The sequence below is a fragment of the Saccoglossus kowalevskii genome, chromosome 1 (genome assembly GCF_978046115.1).
Source record: "Saccoglossus kowalevskii chromosome 1, keSacKowa6.1, whole genome shotgun sequence".
Taxonomy (NCBI): Eukaryota; Metazoa; Hemichordata; class Enteropneusta; family Harrimaniidae; genus Saccoglossus; species Saccoglossus kowalevskii.
This window is the reverse complement of record NC_140641.1, coordinates 9,528,268-9,546,512: the sequence shown is the minus strand read 5'-3', so window position 1 is coordinate 9,546,512 and position 18,245 is coordinate 9,528,268. Positions and strand designations below refer to the sequence as shown.

General features: G+C 35.6%; 1 protein-coding gene across 1 annotated transcript in view; it reads right to left on the bottom strand.

The window, feature by feature from the left end:
* Positions 1 to 17,710, bottom strand: part of LOC146750353 (uncharacterized) — a 179,993-nt gene extending 162,283 nt beyond the window's left edge. Inside the window, exons 1-5 of the mRNA XM_085498669.1 lie at positions 17,157 to 17,710; positions 15,588 to 16,013; positions 15,343 to 15,489; positions 13,708 to 13,840; positions 13,463 to 13,542 (exon numbers count right to left, since the gene is read on the bottom strand). Coding sequence (XP_085354795.1) covers positions 13,463 to 13,542; positions 13,708 to 13,840; positions 15,343 to 15,489; positions 15,588 to 16,013; positions 17,157 to 17,541 — 1,171 coding nt within the window. The 5' untranslated portion in view covers positions 17,542 to 17,710. The remainder of the gene's footprint in view (positions 1 to 13,462; positions 13,543 to 13,707; positions 13,841 to 15,342; positions 15,490 to 15,587; positions 16,014 to 17,156) is intronic.
* Between the last annotated feature and the right edge of the window lie 535 nt (positions 17,711 to 18,245).

Sequence of the window (18,245 nt, the reverse complement as noted above, 5' to 3'; positions counted from 1 at the left end):
AGTCTCAAACTTTCGCTTAAAAGAAGCATTGGCCCTAGAGCTACGTATTTCATGAAAAAAAAGTTGAACGGTCATGTGACTTTTTTTTATAGAATTTTCTGAAATATTGTTTTGCATCTCATTTGCATAATTTTGATCGTATCGAAATTCCACGCCATAATTTTGAAGAACATCATACATACTACAGATTAATCAAAGAATCGTGAAAGTGCGACCAGTAGTTTTGGAGCAGTTGATTTATGAATATTTTTCACATTTTATATAAAATAGTCAGCAATGTTGCATTGTGGGAAAGGGGGGAGGGCCCTTGTACGATACACATTGAATTGACATATATTGAGAACTATTGTATATACAAACATGGAACTAACGCTATATAGAAGACATTGGACAAGAGAATTGACCAAAATATTGGATGACCATATATGGTCATGCAACTCATTAAATATGCATGTCTCTAATATCTCAGGCACTATTGCAAGTACAAACATGGAACCAACGCTATATTGAAGACATTGGACAAAAGAATTGACCAACATAGTTGATGACCATATATGGTCATAGAACTCATTAAATATGCATATCTATAATATCGTGAGCACTTTTAAAGATATAGACATGTACCCAAACCTATAGTGAAGACATTGGACAAGAGAATTGACCAACACATTCGATGACCATATATGGTCATGGAACTCATTGAATATGCATGTCTCTAATATCTCAGGCACTATTGCAAGTTCAAACATGGAACCAATGTTATATTGAAGACATTGAACAAAAGAATTGATCAACATAGTTGATGACCATATATGGTCATATAACTCATTAAATATGCGTGTCTCTAATATCTCAGGCATTATTGCAAGTACAAACATGGAACCAACGCTATATTGAAGACATAGGACGAGAGAATTGACCAACATATTCGATGACCATATATGGTCATAGAACTGATTAAATATGCACTTTTAAAGATAGAGACATGTACCCAAACCTATATTGAAGGTATTGGACAAGAAAATTGACCAACACATTCGATGACCATATATGGTCATACAACTCATTAAATATGCATGTCTCTAATATCTCAGGAACTATTGCAAGCACGAACATGAAACCAATGTTACATTGAAGACATTGGACAAAAGGATTGACCAACATATTCGATTACCACATATGGTCATAGAACTCATTAAATATGCATATCCATAATATCTCGACCACTTTTAAAGATAGGGACATGTACCCAAACATATACTGAAGACATTGGTCAAGAGAATTGTCCAACATATGAGATGACCATATATGGTCATAGAACTCATTAAATATGCATGCCTCTAACATCTTAGGCACTGTTGCAGGTCGGGACATGGAACCAAGGCTATATTGAAGACATTGGACAAGAGAATTGACAAACATACCCGATGACTATAAATGGTCATATAACTCATTACATATGCATGGCAATAATATCTCGGACACTATCACATATACAAACATGGGACCAACGTTAATTTTGAGGGCTATTGCAAACAGTCATACCTGGCCATGCATTGCATGTGACTTGGCCATGTGCCATGGTCTTGAAAACCGTTGATTGCTGCTATGCAGCTATATTTAGGTTTTCAAGACACATGTCTTGGAAACCTTTTGTAATTGTTATGTTTTTTATTATTATTATTATTATTATTATTATTATTATTATTATTATTATTATTCCGCCAGATTTTTCGCTAAGCGCCATTCGAACACCGTTGCACATATCTTGAAAATGTTTGCACATGTTTGTAAAGTCTGATGAGATCTAGTGCATATCCTAAGATGACGCATATTGGTCACGTGGTACGGCGGCCATTTTGAATTTAAGGCGAAAAATGGCATGCTCATTTAAACACCTTTCTGAGGGTCTAGGAGTCTCAAACTTTCGCTTAAAAGAAGCATTGACCCTAGAGCTACGTATTTCATGAAAAAAAAGTTGAACGGTCATGTGACTTTTTTTTCTAGAATTTTCTGAAATATTGTTTTGCATCTCATTTGCATAATTTTGATCGTATCAAAATTCCACGCCATAATTTTGAAGAACATCATACATACTACAGGTTAATCAAAGAATCATGGAAATGCGACCAGTAGTTTTGGAGCAGTTGATTTATGAATATTTTTCACATTTTATATAAAATAGTCAGCAATGTTGCATTATGGGAAAGGGGGGAGGGCCCATATACGATCAGCATTGAATTGACATATACTGAGAACTATTGCATATACAAACATGGAACTAACGCTATATTGAAGACATTGGACAAGAGAATTGACCAAAATATTGGATGACCATATATGGTCATGCAACTCATTAAATATGCATGTCTCTAATATCTCAGGCACTATTGCAAGTACAAACATAGAACCAACGCCGTGTTGAAGACATTGGACAAGAGAATTGACCAAAACATTGGATGACCATATATGGTCATACAACTCATTAAATATGCATGTCTTTAATATCTCAGGCGCTATTGCAAGTACAAACATGGAACCAATGCTATATTGAAGACATTGAACAAAAGAATTGATCAACATAGTGTATGACCATATATGGTCATAGAACTCATTAAATATGCGTGTCTCTAATATCTCAGGCATTATTGCAAGTACAAACATGGAATCAACGCTATATTGAAGACATAGGACGAGAGAATTGACCAACATATTCGATGACCATATATGGTCATAGAACTGATTAAATATGCATATCCATATATCTCGAACACTTTTAAAGATAGAAACATGTACCCAAACCTATATTGAAGACTTTGGACAAGATAATTGACCAACACAGTCGATGACCATATATGGTCATACAACTCATTAAATATGCATGTCTCTAATATCTCGAGTACTATTGTAAGCACAAACATGGAACCAATACTATATTGAAGACATTGGACAAAAGGATTGACCAACATATTCGATTACCATATATGGTCATAGAACACATTAAGTATGCATATCCATAATATCTCGAGCACTTTTAAAGATAGGGACATGTACCCAAACCTATACTGAAGACATTGGACAAGAGAATTGTCCAACATATGAGATGACCATATATGGTCATAGAACTCATTAAATATGCATGCCTCTAATATCTTAGGCACTGATGCAGGTAGGAACATGGAACCAATGCTATATTGAAGTCATTGGACAAGAAAATTGACAAACATACCTGATGACTATATATGGTCATATAACTCATTACATATGCATGGCAATAATATCTTGGACACTATCACATATACAAACATGGGACCAACGTTAATTTTGGGGGCTATTGCAAACAGTCATACCTGGCCATGCATTGCATGTGACTTGGCCATGTGCCATGGTCTTGAAAACCGGTCATTGCTGCTATGCAGCTATATTTATTATTATTATTATTATTATTATTATTCCGCCAGATTTTTCGCTAAGCGCCATTCGAACACCATTGCACATATCTTGAAAATGTTTGCATATGTTTGTAAAGTCTGATGAGATCTAGTGCATATCCTAAGATGACGAATATTGGTCACGTGGTACGGCGGCCATTTTGAATTTAAGGCGAAAAATGGCATGCTCATTTAAACACCTTTCTGAGGGTCTAGGAGTCTCAAACTTTCGCTTAAAAGAAGCATTGACCTTAGAGCTACGTATTTCATGAAAAAAAAATTGAACGGTCATGTGACTTTTTTTTCTAGAATTTTCTAAAATATTGTTTTGCATCTCATTTGCATAATTTTGATCGTAACAAAATTCTACGCCATAATTTTGAAGAACATCATACATACTACAGATTAATCAAAGAATCATGAAAGTGCGACCAGTAGTTTTGGAGCAGTTGATTTATGAATATTTTTCACATTTTATATAAAATAGTCAGCAATGTTGCATTATGGGAAAGGGGGGAGGGCCCTTAATACAATACAAATTGAATTGCCATATATTGAGAACTATTGTATATACAACCATGGAACCAACGCTATATTGAAGACATTGGACAAGAGAATTGACCAAAATATTGGATGACCATATATGGGCATACAACTCATTAAATATGCACGTCTCTCATATCTCAGGCACTATTGCATGTACAAACATGAAACCATGGCTATATTGAAGACATTGGACGAGAGAATTGACCAACATATAAAATGACCATATATGGTCATAGAACTCATTAAATATGCATGCCTCTAATATCTCAGGCACTATTGCAAGTACAAACATGGAACCAATGCTATATTGAAGACATTGGACAAAAGAATGGACCAACATAGTTGATGACCATATATGGTCATAGAACTCATTAAATACGCATATCCATAATATCTCGAGCACTTTTAAAGATAGAGACATGTAATCAAACCTATATTGAAGACTTCGGACAAGAGAATTGACCAACACATTCGATGACCATATATGGTCATAGAACTCATTAAATATGCATGTCTCTAATATCTCAGGCACTATTCCAAACACAAACATTGAACCAATGTTATATTGAAGACATTGAACAAAAGGATTGACCAACACATTTGATGACCATATATGGTCATATAAACCATTAAATATGCATATCCGTAATATCTCGAGCACTTTTAAGGATAGAGACATGTACCCAAGACTATACTGAAGGCATTGGACAAAAGAATTGACCAACATTTTAAATGACCATATATGGTCATAGAACTCGTTAAATATGCAAGTCTCTAATATCTTAGGCACTGTTGCAAGTAGGAACATTGAACCAATGCTATATTGAAGACATTGGACAAGAGAACTGACAAACATACCCGGTGACTATATATGGTCGTGGAACTCATTAAATATGCATGGATATAATATCTCGGGCACTATCACATATACAAACATGGAACCAACGTTAATTTTCAGGGCTATTGCAAACAGTCATACATGGCCATGCATTGCATGTGACTTGGCAATGTGCCATGGTCTTGAAAACCGGTGATTGCTGCTATGCAGCTATATTTATTATTATTATTATTCCGCCAGATTTTTCGCTAAGCGCCATTTGAACACCGTTGCACATATCTTGAAAATTTTTTCATATATTTGTAAAGTGTGATGAGATCTAATGCATATCCTAAGATGACGCATATTGGTCACGTGGTACGGCGGCCATTTTGAATTTAAGGCGAAAAATGGCATGCTCTTATAAACACCTTTCTGAGGGTCTAGGAGTCTCAAACTTTCGTCTAAAAGAAGCATTGGCCCTAGAGCTACGTATATCAGAAAAAAAAAGTTGAACGATCATGTGACTTTTTTTTCTAGAATTTTCTGAAATATTGTTTTGCATCTCATTTGCATAATTTTGATCGTATCAAAATTCCACGCCATAAGTTTGAAGAACATCATACATACTACAGATTAGTCAAAGAATCATGGAAGTGCGACCAGTAGTTTTGGAACAGTTGATTTATGAATATTTTTCACATTTTATATAAAATAGTCAGCAATGTTGCATTATGGGAAAGGGGGGAGGGCCCATATACGATACACATTGAATTGACATATATTGAGAACTATTGCATATACAAACATGGAACTAACGCTATATTGAAGACATTGGACAAGAGAATTGACCAAAATATTGGATGACCATAAATGGTCATGCAACTCATTAAATATGCATGTCTCTAATATCTCAGGCACTATTGCAAACACAAACATGGAACTAATGTTATACTGAAGACATTTGACAAAAGGATTGACCAACACATTCGATGACCATATATGGTCATAGAACTGATTAAATATGCATATCCATATATCTCCATCACTTTTAAAGATAGAGACATGTACCCAAACCTATATTGAAGGTATTGGACAAGAGAATTGACCAACACATTCGATGACCATATATAGTCATAGTACTCATTAAACATGCATGTCTCTAATGTCTTAGGCACTATTGCAAGCGCAAACATGAAACCAATGTTATATTGAAGACCTTGGTCAAAAGAATTGACCAACACAGCCGATGACCTTATATGGTCATACAACTCATTAAATATGCATGTCTCTAATATCTCGAGCACTATTGCAAGCACAAACATGGAACCAATGCTATATTGAAGACATTGAACAAAAGCATTGACCAACATATTCGATTACCATATATGGTCATATAATTCATTGAATATGCATATCCATAATATCTCGAGCACTTTTAAAGATAGGGACATGTACCCAAAGCTATACTGAAGACATTGGACAAAAAAATTGTCCAACATATGAGATGACCATATATGGTCATAGAATTCATTCAATATGCATGCCTCTAATATCTTATGCACTGTTGAAGGTAGAACATGGAACCAATGCTATATTGAAGTCATTGGACAAGAGAATTGACAAACATACCCACTGACTATGTATGGTCATGGAACTCATTACATATGCATGGATATAATATCTCGAACACTATCACATATACAAACATGGGACCAACGTTAATTTTCAGGGCTATTGCAAACAGTCATACATGGCCATGCATTGCATGTGACTTGGCCATGTGCCATGGTCTTGAAAACCGGTGATTGCTGCTATGCAGCTATATTTATTATTATTAGGTTTTCAAGACACATGTCTTGGAAACCTATTGTAATCGTTATGTTTTTAGGTTTTCAAGACACATGTCTTGGAAACCTATTGTAATCGTTATGTTTTTTATTATTCCGCCAGATTTTTTCGCTAAGCGCCATTTCGACACCGTTGCACATATCTGTAAAAAAATTTCATATGTTTGTAAAGGTTGATGAGATCTAGTGCATATCCTAAGATGACGCATATTGATCACGTGGTACGGCGGCCATTTTGAATTTTAGGCAAAAAATGGCATGCTCATTTAAACACCTTTCTGAGGGCCTAGGAGTCTCAAACTTTCGCCTAAAAGAAGCATTGGCCCTAGAGCTACGTATATCAGAAAAAAAAAGTTGAACGGTCATGTGACTTTTTTTTCTAGAATTTTCTGAAATATTGTTTTGCATCTCATTTGCATAATTTTGATCGTATCGAAATTCCACGCCATAATTTTGAAGAACATCATACATACTACAGATTAATCAAAGAATCATGGAAGTGCGACCAGTAGTTTTGGAGCAGTTGATTTATGAATATTTTTCACATTTTATATAAAATAGTCAGCAATGTTGCATTATGGGAAAGGGGGGAGGGCCCATATACGATACACATTGAATTGACATATATTGAGAACTATTGCATATACAAACATGGAACTAACGCTATATTGAAGACATTGGACAAGAGAATTGACCAAAATATTGGATGACCATAAATGGTCATGCAACTCATTAAATATGCATGTCTCTAATATCTCAGGCACTATTGCAAGTACAAACATGGAACTAACGCTATATTGAAGACATTGGACAAGATAATTGACCAAGATATTGGATGACCATATATGGTCATGTAACTCATTAAATATGCATGTCTTTAATATCTCAGGCACTATTGCAAGTATAAACATGGAACCAATGCTATATTGAAGACATTGAACAAAAGAATTGATCAACATAGTGTATGACCATATATGGTCATATAACTCATTAAATATGCGTGTCTCTAATATCTCGGGCATTATTGCAAGTTCAAACATGGAATCAACGCTATATTGAAGACATAGGACGAGAGAATTGACCAACATATTCGATGACCATATATGGTCATAGAACTGATTAAATATGCATATCCATATATCTCGAACACTTTTAAAGATAGAAACATGTACCCAAACCTATATTGAAGACTTTGGACAAGATAATTGACCAACACAGTCGATGACCATATATGGTCATACAACTCATTAAATATGCATGTCTCTAATATCTCGAGTACTATTGTAAGCACAAACATGGAACCAATACTATATTGAAGACATTGGACAAAAGGATTGACCAACATATTCGATTACCATATATGGTCATAGAACACATTAAGTATGCATATCCATAATATCTCGAGCACTTTTAAAGATAGGGACATGTACCCAAACCTATACTGAAGACATTGGACAAGAGAATTGTCCAACATATGAGATGACCATATATGGTCATAGAACTCATTAAATATGCATGCCTCTAATATCTTAGGCACTGATGCAGGTAGGAACATGGAACCAATGCTATATTGAAGTCATTGGACAAGAGAATTGACAAACATACCTGATGACTATATATGGTCATATAACTCATTACATATGCATGGCAATAATATCTTGGACACTATCACATATACAAACATGGGACCAACGTTAATTTTGGGGGCTATTGCAAACAGTCATACCTGGCCATGCATTGCATGTGACTTGGCCATGTGCCATGGTCTTGAAAACCGGTCATTGCTGCTATGCAGCTATATTTTATTATTATTATTATTCCGCCAGATTTTTTCGCTAAGCGCCATTCGAACACCGTTGCACATATCTGGAAAATTTTTTCACATGTTTGTTAAGTATGATGAGATCTAGTGCATATCCTAAGATGATGCATATTGGTCACGTGGTACGGCGGCCATTTTGAATTTAAGGCGAAAAATGGCATGCTCATTTAAACACCTTTCTGAGGGTCTAGGAGTCTCAAACTTTCGCTTAAAAGAAGCATTGACCCTAGAGCTACGTATTTCATGAAAAAAAAGTTGAACGGTCATGTGACTTTTTTTTCTAGAATTTTCTGAAATATTGTTTTGCATCTCATTTGCATAATTTTGATCGTATCAAAATTCCACGCCATAGTTTTGAAGAACATCATACATACTACAGATTAATCAAAGAATCATGGAAGTGGGACCAGTAGTTTTGGAGCAGTTGATTTATGAATATTTTTCACATTTTATATAAAATAGTCAGCAATGTTGCATTATGGGAAAGGGGGGAGGGCCCATATACGATACACATTGAATTGACATATATTGAGAACTATTGCATATACAAACATGGAACTAACGCTATATTGAAGACATTGGAAAAGAGAATTGACCAAAATATTGGATGACCATATATGGTCATGCAACTCATTAAATATGCATGTCTCTAATATCTCAGGCACTATTGCAAGTACAAACATGGAACTAACGCTGTATTGAAGACATTGGACAAGAGAATTGACCAAAAAATTGGATGACCATATATGGTCATAGAACTCATTAAATATACATGTCTCTAATATCTCAGGCACTTTTGCAAGTACAAACATGGAACCAATGCTATATTGAAGACATTGGACAAAAGGATTGACCAACACATTCGATGACCATATATGGTTATAGAACTCATTAAATATGCATATCCATAATATCTCGAGCACTTTTAAAGATTGAGACATGTACCCAAACCTATACTAAAGGCATTGGACAAAAAAATTGATCAACATTTTAAATGACCATATATGGTCATATAACTCATTAAATATGCAAGTCTCTAATATCTTAGGCACTGTTGCAAGTACGAACATTGAACCAGTGCTATATTGAAGACATTGGAGAAGAGAATTGACAAACATACCCTATGACTATATATGGTCATGGAACTCATTAAATATGCATGGTTATAATATCTCGGACACTATAACATATACAAACATGGAACCAACGTTAATTTTGAGGGCTATTGCAAACAGTCATACATGGCCATGCATTGCATGTGACTTGGCCATGTGCCATGGTCTTGAAAACCGGTGATTGCTGCTATGCAGCTATATTTAGGTTTTCAAGACACATGTCTTGGAAACCTTTTGTAATTGTTATGTTTATTATTATTATTATTATTATTATTATTATTCCGCCAGATTTTTCGCTAAGTGCCATTTGAACACCGTTGCACATATCTTGAAAATTTTTTCATATATTTGTAAAGTTTGATGAGATCTAATGCATATCCTAAGATGACGCATATTGGTCACGTGGTATGGCGGCCATTTTGAATTTAAGGCGAAAAATGGCATGCTAATTTAAACACCTTTCTGAGGGCCTAGGAGTCTCAAACTTTCGCCTAAAAGAAGCATTGGCCCTAGAGCTACGTATATCAGAAAAAAAAAGTTGAACGGTCATGTGACTTTTTTTTCTAGAATTTTCTGAAATACTGTTTTGCATCTCATTTGCATAATTTTGATCGTATCAAAATTCCACGCCATAATTTTGAAGAACATCATACATACTACAGATTAATCAAAGAATCATGGAAGTGCGACCAGTAGTTTTGGAGCAGTTGATTTATGAATATTTTTCACATTTTATATAAAATAGTCAGCAATGTTGCATTATGGGAAAGGGGGGAGGGCCCATATACGATACACATTGAATTGACATATATTTTGAACTATTGCATATACAAACATGGAACTAACGCTATATTGAAGACATTGGACAAGAGAATTGACCAAAATATTGGATGACCATAAATGGTCATGCAACTCATTAAATATGCATGTCTCTAATATCTCAGGCACTATTGCAAGTACAAACATGGAACTAACGCTATATTGAAGACACTGGACAAGAGAATTGACCAAAATATTGGATGACCAAATATGGTCATGTAACTCATTAAATATGCATGTCTTTAATATCTCAGGCACTATTGCAAGTATAAACATGGAACCAATGCTATATTGAAGACATTGAACAAAAGAATTGATCAACATAGTGTATGACCATATATGGTCATATAACTCATTAAATATGCGTGTCTCTAATATCTCAGGCATTATTGCAAGTTCAAACATGGAATCAACGCTATATTGAAGACATAGGACGAGAGAATTGACCAACATATTCGATGACCATATATGGTCATAGAACTGATTAAATATGCATATCCATATATCTCGAACACTTTTAAAGATAGAAACATGTACCCAAACCTATATTGAAGACATTGGACAAGATAATTGACCAACACAGTCGATGACCATATATGGTCATACAACTCATTAAATATGGATGTCTCTAATATCTCGAGTACTATTGTAAGCACAAACATGGAACCAATACTATATTGAAGACATTGGACAAAAGGATTGACCAACATATTCGATTACCATGTATGGTCATAGAACTCATTAAGTATGCATATCCATAATATCTCGAGCACTTTTAAAGATAGGGACATGTACCCAAACCTATACTGAAGACATTGGACAAGAGAATTGTCTAACATATGAGATGACCATATATGGTCATAGAACTCATTAAATATGCACGCATCTAATATCTTAGGCACTATTGCAGGTAGGAACATCGAACCAATGCTATATTGAAGTCATTGGACAAGAGAATTGACAAACATACCTGATGACTATATATGGTCATATAACTCATTACATATGCATGGCAATAATATCTTGGACACTATCACATATACAAACATGGGACCAACGTTAATTTTGGGGGCTATTGCAAACAGTCATACCTGGCCATGCATTGCATCTGACTTGGCCATGTGCCATGGTCTTGAAAACCGGTCATTGCTGCTATGCAGCTATATTTATTATTATTATTATTCCGCCAGATTTTTCGCTAAGCGCCATTCGAACACCGTTGCACATATCTGGAAAATTTTTACACATGTTTGTTAAGTTTGATGAGATCTAGTGCATATCCTAAGATGACGCATATTGGTCACGTGGTACGGCGGCCATTTTGAATTTTAGGCAAAAAATGGCATGCTCATTTAAACACCTTTCTGAGGGTCTAGGAGTCTCAAACTTTCGCTTAAAAGAAGCATTGGCCCTAGAGCTACGTATTTCATGAAAAAAAAGTTGAACGGTCATGTGACTTTTTTTTTTAGAATTTTCGGAAATATTGTTTTGCATCTCATTTGCATAATTTTGATCGTATCAAAATTCCACGCCATAATTTTGAAGAACATCATACATACTACAGATTAATCAAAGAATCATGAAAGTGCGACCAGTAGTTTTGGAGCAGTTGATTTATGAATATTTTTCACATTTTATATAAAATAGTCAGCAATGTTGCATTATGGGAAAGGGGGGAGGGCCCATATACAATACACATTGAATTGACATATATTGAGAACTACTGTATATACAACCATGGAACTAACGCTATATTGAAGACATTGGACAACAGAATTGACCAAAATATTGGATGACCATATATGGTCATGCAACTCATTAAATATGCATGTCTCTAATATCTCAGGCACTATTGCAAGTACAAACATGGAACCAATGCTATATTGAAGACATTGGACAAAAGAATTGACCAACATATTCGATGACCATATATGGTCATAGAACTCATTAAATATGCATATCCATAATATCTAGATCACTTTTAAAGATATAGACATGTACCCAAATCTATATTGAAGACATTAGACAAGAGAATTGACCAACACATTCGATGACCATATATGGTCATAGAACTCATTAAATATGCATGTCTCTAATATCTCAGCCACTATTGCAAACACAAACATGGAATCAATGTTATATTGAAGACATTGGACAAAATGATTGACCATCACATTCGATGACCATATATGGTTATAGAACTCATTAAATATGCATATCCATAATATCTCGAGCACTTTTAAAGTTAGAGACATGTACCCAAACCTATACTGGAGGCATTGGACAAAAAAATTTATCAACATTTTAAATGACCATATATGGTCATATAACTCATTAAATGTGCAAGTCTCTAATATCTTAGACACTGTTGCAAGTACGAACATTGAACCAATGCTATATTGAAGACATTGGAGAAGAGAATTGACAAACATACCCTATGACTATATATGGTCATGGAACTCATTAAAGATGCATGGCTATAATATCTCGGACACTATAACATATACAAACATGGAACCAACGTTAATTTTCAGGGCTATTGCAAACAGTCATACATGGCCATGCATTGCATGTGACTTCGCCATGTGCCATGGTCTTGAAAACCGGTGATTGCTGCTATGCAGCTATATTTGTTTTTTGTTTTTATACATGAATATTGTTTGCTTTTATTTTTACGTTTATTATATATCCTATTTCGGTCACCTTGACGAGACCTACATCGAAGTTTATTCAGATTGGTGTTCTGTTAATACAATGTTGTGAATTTTCTGGTTAAAAATGAAGGAGTACTTTCAATTAAATCATCAGTTGGTCGACTTCACTGAAACGTATTTTAGTGGAAGATAAGGGGATGTCCATTACTTATCATTCGAATTCAGGGCCAATCACAGGCACCATGAATATTTGAAAATTGAGTTCAATTGCAAAGATAGGGTTCAAATTCGTTGTTTTAGCACTGACACCGTAGTGGAGAGTCACAAAATGCCTTAAACACTGTTGCCAAAATTATGGAAAATCATACCGACTTCCCACTATCACATGTGTAAACTAAAAGTGCTTACCATTATACTGACACACAAATTTGTGAACACTGTTGCACCTCTCGTGTATCCATCTTAACTCCCCTGTTGGTAGGTATCCTCTGTAATGGAACATACATATTGTGCATATATATATGATGTTCCCGTACCTTTTTATCTAATGACTGTGTACAATATGTTTCTTACAACAACTTTATATCCAATCTCAAAGTCGCTTTCAGAGTTGAACAAACCGATATCTGAAATGTATTTTATATGATACTTACTGTGTAATACTGCAGTGTTTCAGTGGATCACTGGCTGGGGCTTGTCCAATGCCCGTGTTAGGTAACGCTGTCCCATCTGCATACACCCATGTGCCAGGGTTATCTACATCAGTAGCGCTGAACCACATAATATCTAGTAACATACAGTAACCGATGACCAGCAAATTATAGTAACATACAGTAACCGATGACCAGCAAATTATAGTAACATACAGTAACCGATGACCAGCAAATTATAGTAACATACAGTAACCGATGACCAGCAAATTATAGTAACATACAGTAACCGATGACCAGCAAATTATAGTAACATACAGTAACCGATGACCAGCAAATTATAGTAACATACAGTAACAGATGACCAGCAAATTATAGTAACATACAGTAACAGATGACCAGCAAAGTGTAGTAACAAACAGTAAAGGGTGACCAGCTAAATATAGTAACATACAGTGAAGGGTGATCAGCAAAGTATGGCAACATACAGTAACCGATGACCGACGAAGTATAGTAACATACAGTAACCGATGACCAGCGAAGTATAGTAACATACAGTAAAGGGTGACCAGCGAAATATAGTAACATACAGTAACCGATGACCGGCAATGTATAGTAACATACAATAACCGGTGACCAGCGAAATATAGTAACATACAGTGAAGGGTGATCAGCAAAGTATGGCAACATACAGTAACCGATGACCAGCAAATTATAGTAACATACAGTAACAGATGACCAGCAAAGTGTAGTAACAAACAGTAAAGGGTGACCTGCTAAATATAGTGACATACAGTAACCGATGACCGGCAATGTATAGTAACATACAATAACCGGTGACCAGCGAAATATAGTAACATACAGTAACCGATGACCGGCAATGTATAGTAACATACAATAACCGGTGACCAGAGAAATATAGTAATATACAGTGAAGGGTGATCAGCAAAGTATGGCAACATACAGTAACTGATGACCGGCGAAGTATAGTAACATACAGTAACCGATGACCGGCGAAGTATAGTAACATACAGTAAAGGGTGACCAGCTAAATATAGTAACAGACAGTAACCGATGACCGGCGAAGTATAGTAACATACAGTAAAGGGTGACCAGCTAAATATAGTAACATACAGTAACCGATGACCGGCAATGTATAGTAACATACAATAACCGGTGACCAGCGAAATATAGTAACATACAGTAACCGATGACCAGCAAATTATAGTAACATACAGTGATGGGTGATCAGCAAAGTATGGCAACATACAGTAACCAATGACCGGCGAAGTATAGTAACATACAGTAACCGATGACCGGCGAAGTATAGTAACATACAGTAACCAATGGTCAGAAAAGTGTGATTAAGTCAAGATAGGAATATTGCTTTCCACCATTATAGGTAGTTGCTTGTTTATATCTTACATTGTTGTGTCTTATTACGTTCAAGTCTATTATTACGTGATCTGTACGTATGAACTATTGTGTGATACACATGTTAAACAATAAGCTTCCAAAATAGCACAAATAGTTACATCTACGTCATTTTTCATTGTGTGAATGATTACTTATGCATACACTCCTACTGGATTGACATACATGCATATTGTAGATATAGTATAATAAATTACTGCTTACCGAAATGTCCCGTCTTTATTTGGTAATATAGGAAAGCACTTGTATCTGATTGGTTGCGGTGTTTCAAAATTGTTCCTCCCTGTGACTCGCAGTATTGCTGTGCGTCGGTCCAGGTTGTCAAGGTATCGTTAAATACGTACTTGAACTCTGCATTCAAAGGAGATCAACTTTTATAGTTTGAGTGGTGGAGACAGGGGGGGGGGAGTTTGCGTCGTTTCATCGGTAAACTCAATATGAAAACTAACCTTGACATATAGGAACAGTAAGCCGAAAACAATCTGTCATAAACTCTCCTCCAGAAGACCACATCCATTGGTACTCTGTCATACCAGTAGGGTGTACATCAATGCACACGTGGTCATATTCCATACAGTCTAAACCGGTCAAGTCGTAGTCTATGAAATGCACATTGTTTATCTCTATCATCTGGTTACTGTCGACATTAACGGAGTAAGTTGGTAGGCGACCAGCCAGTTTGTGTAGTTGCATGTTCTCAGATGATACCAAGTACATATCCATCCCAAAGATGACGTCAGCGTTGTCTGTTATGCATGCAGAGTATAGCCCCGCCTCAATAGTGACATCAAATTGAAACGTTCGCTTGTTGTATGTATAAATGTCGACATCACCCGTGGTAGGCAATATACGTACTGAGTCGCACGTGATTTGATCTGAAAACAAATAAATTTCATTAATAACACTGACATATTGATGGCAGTATTATACCCCCCATCCAGTGGTAACTAAGGTAATTAGGAAGTTTGTAAGAAGTTGCCATAGTAATTATGATTATTAGGTATTGTTTGATCACAGTATTCACAAAATCTATGAGTCTTTCTTTTTTTCAATAACAACGTAACCTCAATAACGCAGCTCTATGCCTGAAAACACGAATGCAAGGCAAATATTTTTCTTGATCAAAAGACGACCTAAAATTGTGACAGGAACGGAGTTTTGAGGGAGGAGATGAAGAACGGAGTTTGTCGTTCAGTGTATTGGCATATCAGAACCCACGGCTACTTCATCCACGCACATCAGGATATTGAGGTTTTGAAGATCGTTGTCAATGCAAACACCCTTACACTTAACAGTAATAGTGTATGAAACGAGATCATCGATAAATATAGTAAAAATATAGGGCGAAGCGTACAACCTTGATGTGTCCTGATAGTGCATTTAAAGTGGGTCCACCAGATGTAATCACACAAGATCGCAATTTGCCACGTATACCTTATTTGATTACTTTCGATCACAGAAAATCGCGTTGAATCGAGGCAAAAGCATATGCGAAATCAATAAAAATGAAATTAAAACGTCTTTTTCTTTGTTAAATTTTTCGCCGCCATGGCTTGAAGTGCAAAAATGTTTCTGTTTTTGCTGTATCCTCACCGAAAACTACATTGTGCTTTACATAACCGGTACAAGACTCAACTATCAACATATACTATTTTTTATGAATGAAAACATTCGTATTATGAATCAAACAAAGAAGGAAAACAAATGACCATGTTTCTTTAGGTAATCTACCGGTGTCGGCGAATTCAGTCGGCATATTTTGTGATCCAACGTCCCAGTACCTCGCGGCTGACAGCCAGACACATTTCAATTTTTGTCTGTACCTATAAGCAAAATAAATAATCTGACAACAGAATAAACTTTTGTCTCACCCTACCAGAAACACATTTGTATACGCGCGTAAAATGTCTACGAAAATGAAAGACAAAAACATGTCCTCCGCCAATCAGATACCAGAAAAAACCATAATGAAAAAACCTAGTCAACAAAGTGATGTGGAAATTTGCGTTTATACTCACTTCGACAAGAGTCCAATGGACTACAGGCTGAGATTACATTGGCGCCAGTCCACCACAATAATTTATTTGGCTGCTTTGTTTTTATGTCTATACATAGATTAGTATAATCCCCACATCCGGTTGAATGAAGGTCATGTCCTGTGGTAACGCTGGGGATTAACACAACACCGCCGACAGTCATGTTTATTGCTGACGTTATACTGTTTTCTGGGACTTGTTTTGCAGTTTGACTAGTATTGTCCGCGTTGTTAAAATACACCCAGAACTCAAATATTTCATCCACTATACCCGCGACGTCACGATTAACATCACCAACATCCAATACCACATCCATTCGCAAGGTATATTGTGAACCCATGATGACTTCATTAGATAGAATTGACATCGAAACTGAGTCTAATGTCAATATGACTGCAGAATAATAAAAACATCGTGACGCACACTATTTGCTGTGAATGCATTTATATTGGGGATTGTTGATCAGCAGCTAAACGCTTAACATCTTTGAATATTTTAATACAATTTATACGGTAGATACTACGTGTCTTTATCGTAGAAAGTTTTAATGACTTTTTTTACATTACATAGAATTTTACATGTTTCAATTATAATTGCTCCACATTCATATTTATTTTTATCCTCGGCTATGGCAGCGTCAAAATTACCCTAGCTATTACGTCACTCAACCAACTTCATTTGCATAATGCATATTTTATTAAATATATACTAGTAGTTTTCACTCACCCGATTTATTACCTGCAAGATAAACAACAAATATTTTGTGAAGATATAAATTTTAGTATAAGAACTTATGACATAATAATCTTTGTACACTATCAGTTCATTCACGCGTGATTCCATAATATACGGAATAGCAGATAATATTAAATTTAATCACACCATTAACGAACCCTTTATCGTCTGTACTGGAATTTCGTCATTTCCTGTAATAGAATAGGGACCGAATTGTAAGACATCGTATCAAATCTGGCAATAAAGCACAGAGAAACTTGTTGTCATGAAATTTAGTTTGTTCGTACTTTGTATGTGGAACAAGCGGGACCCCAATGGAGTAGAATTTTCCTTAAG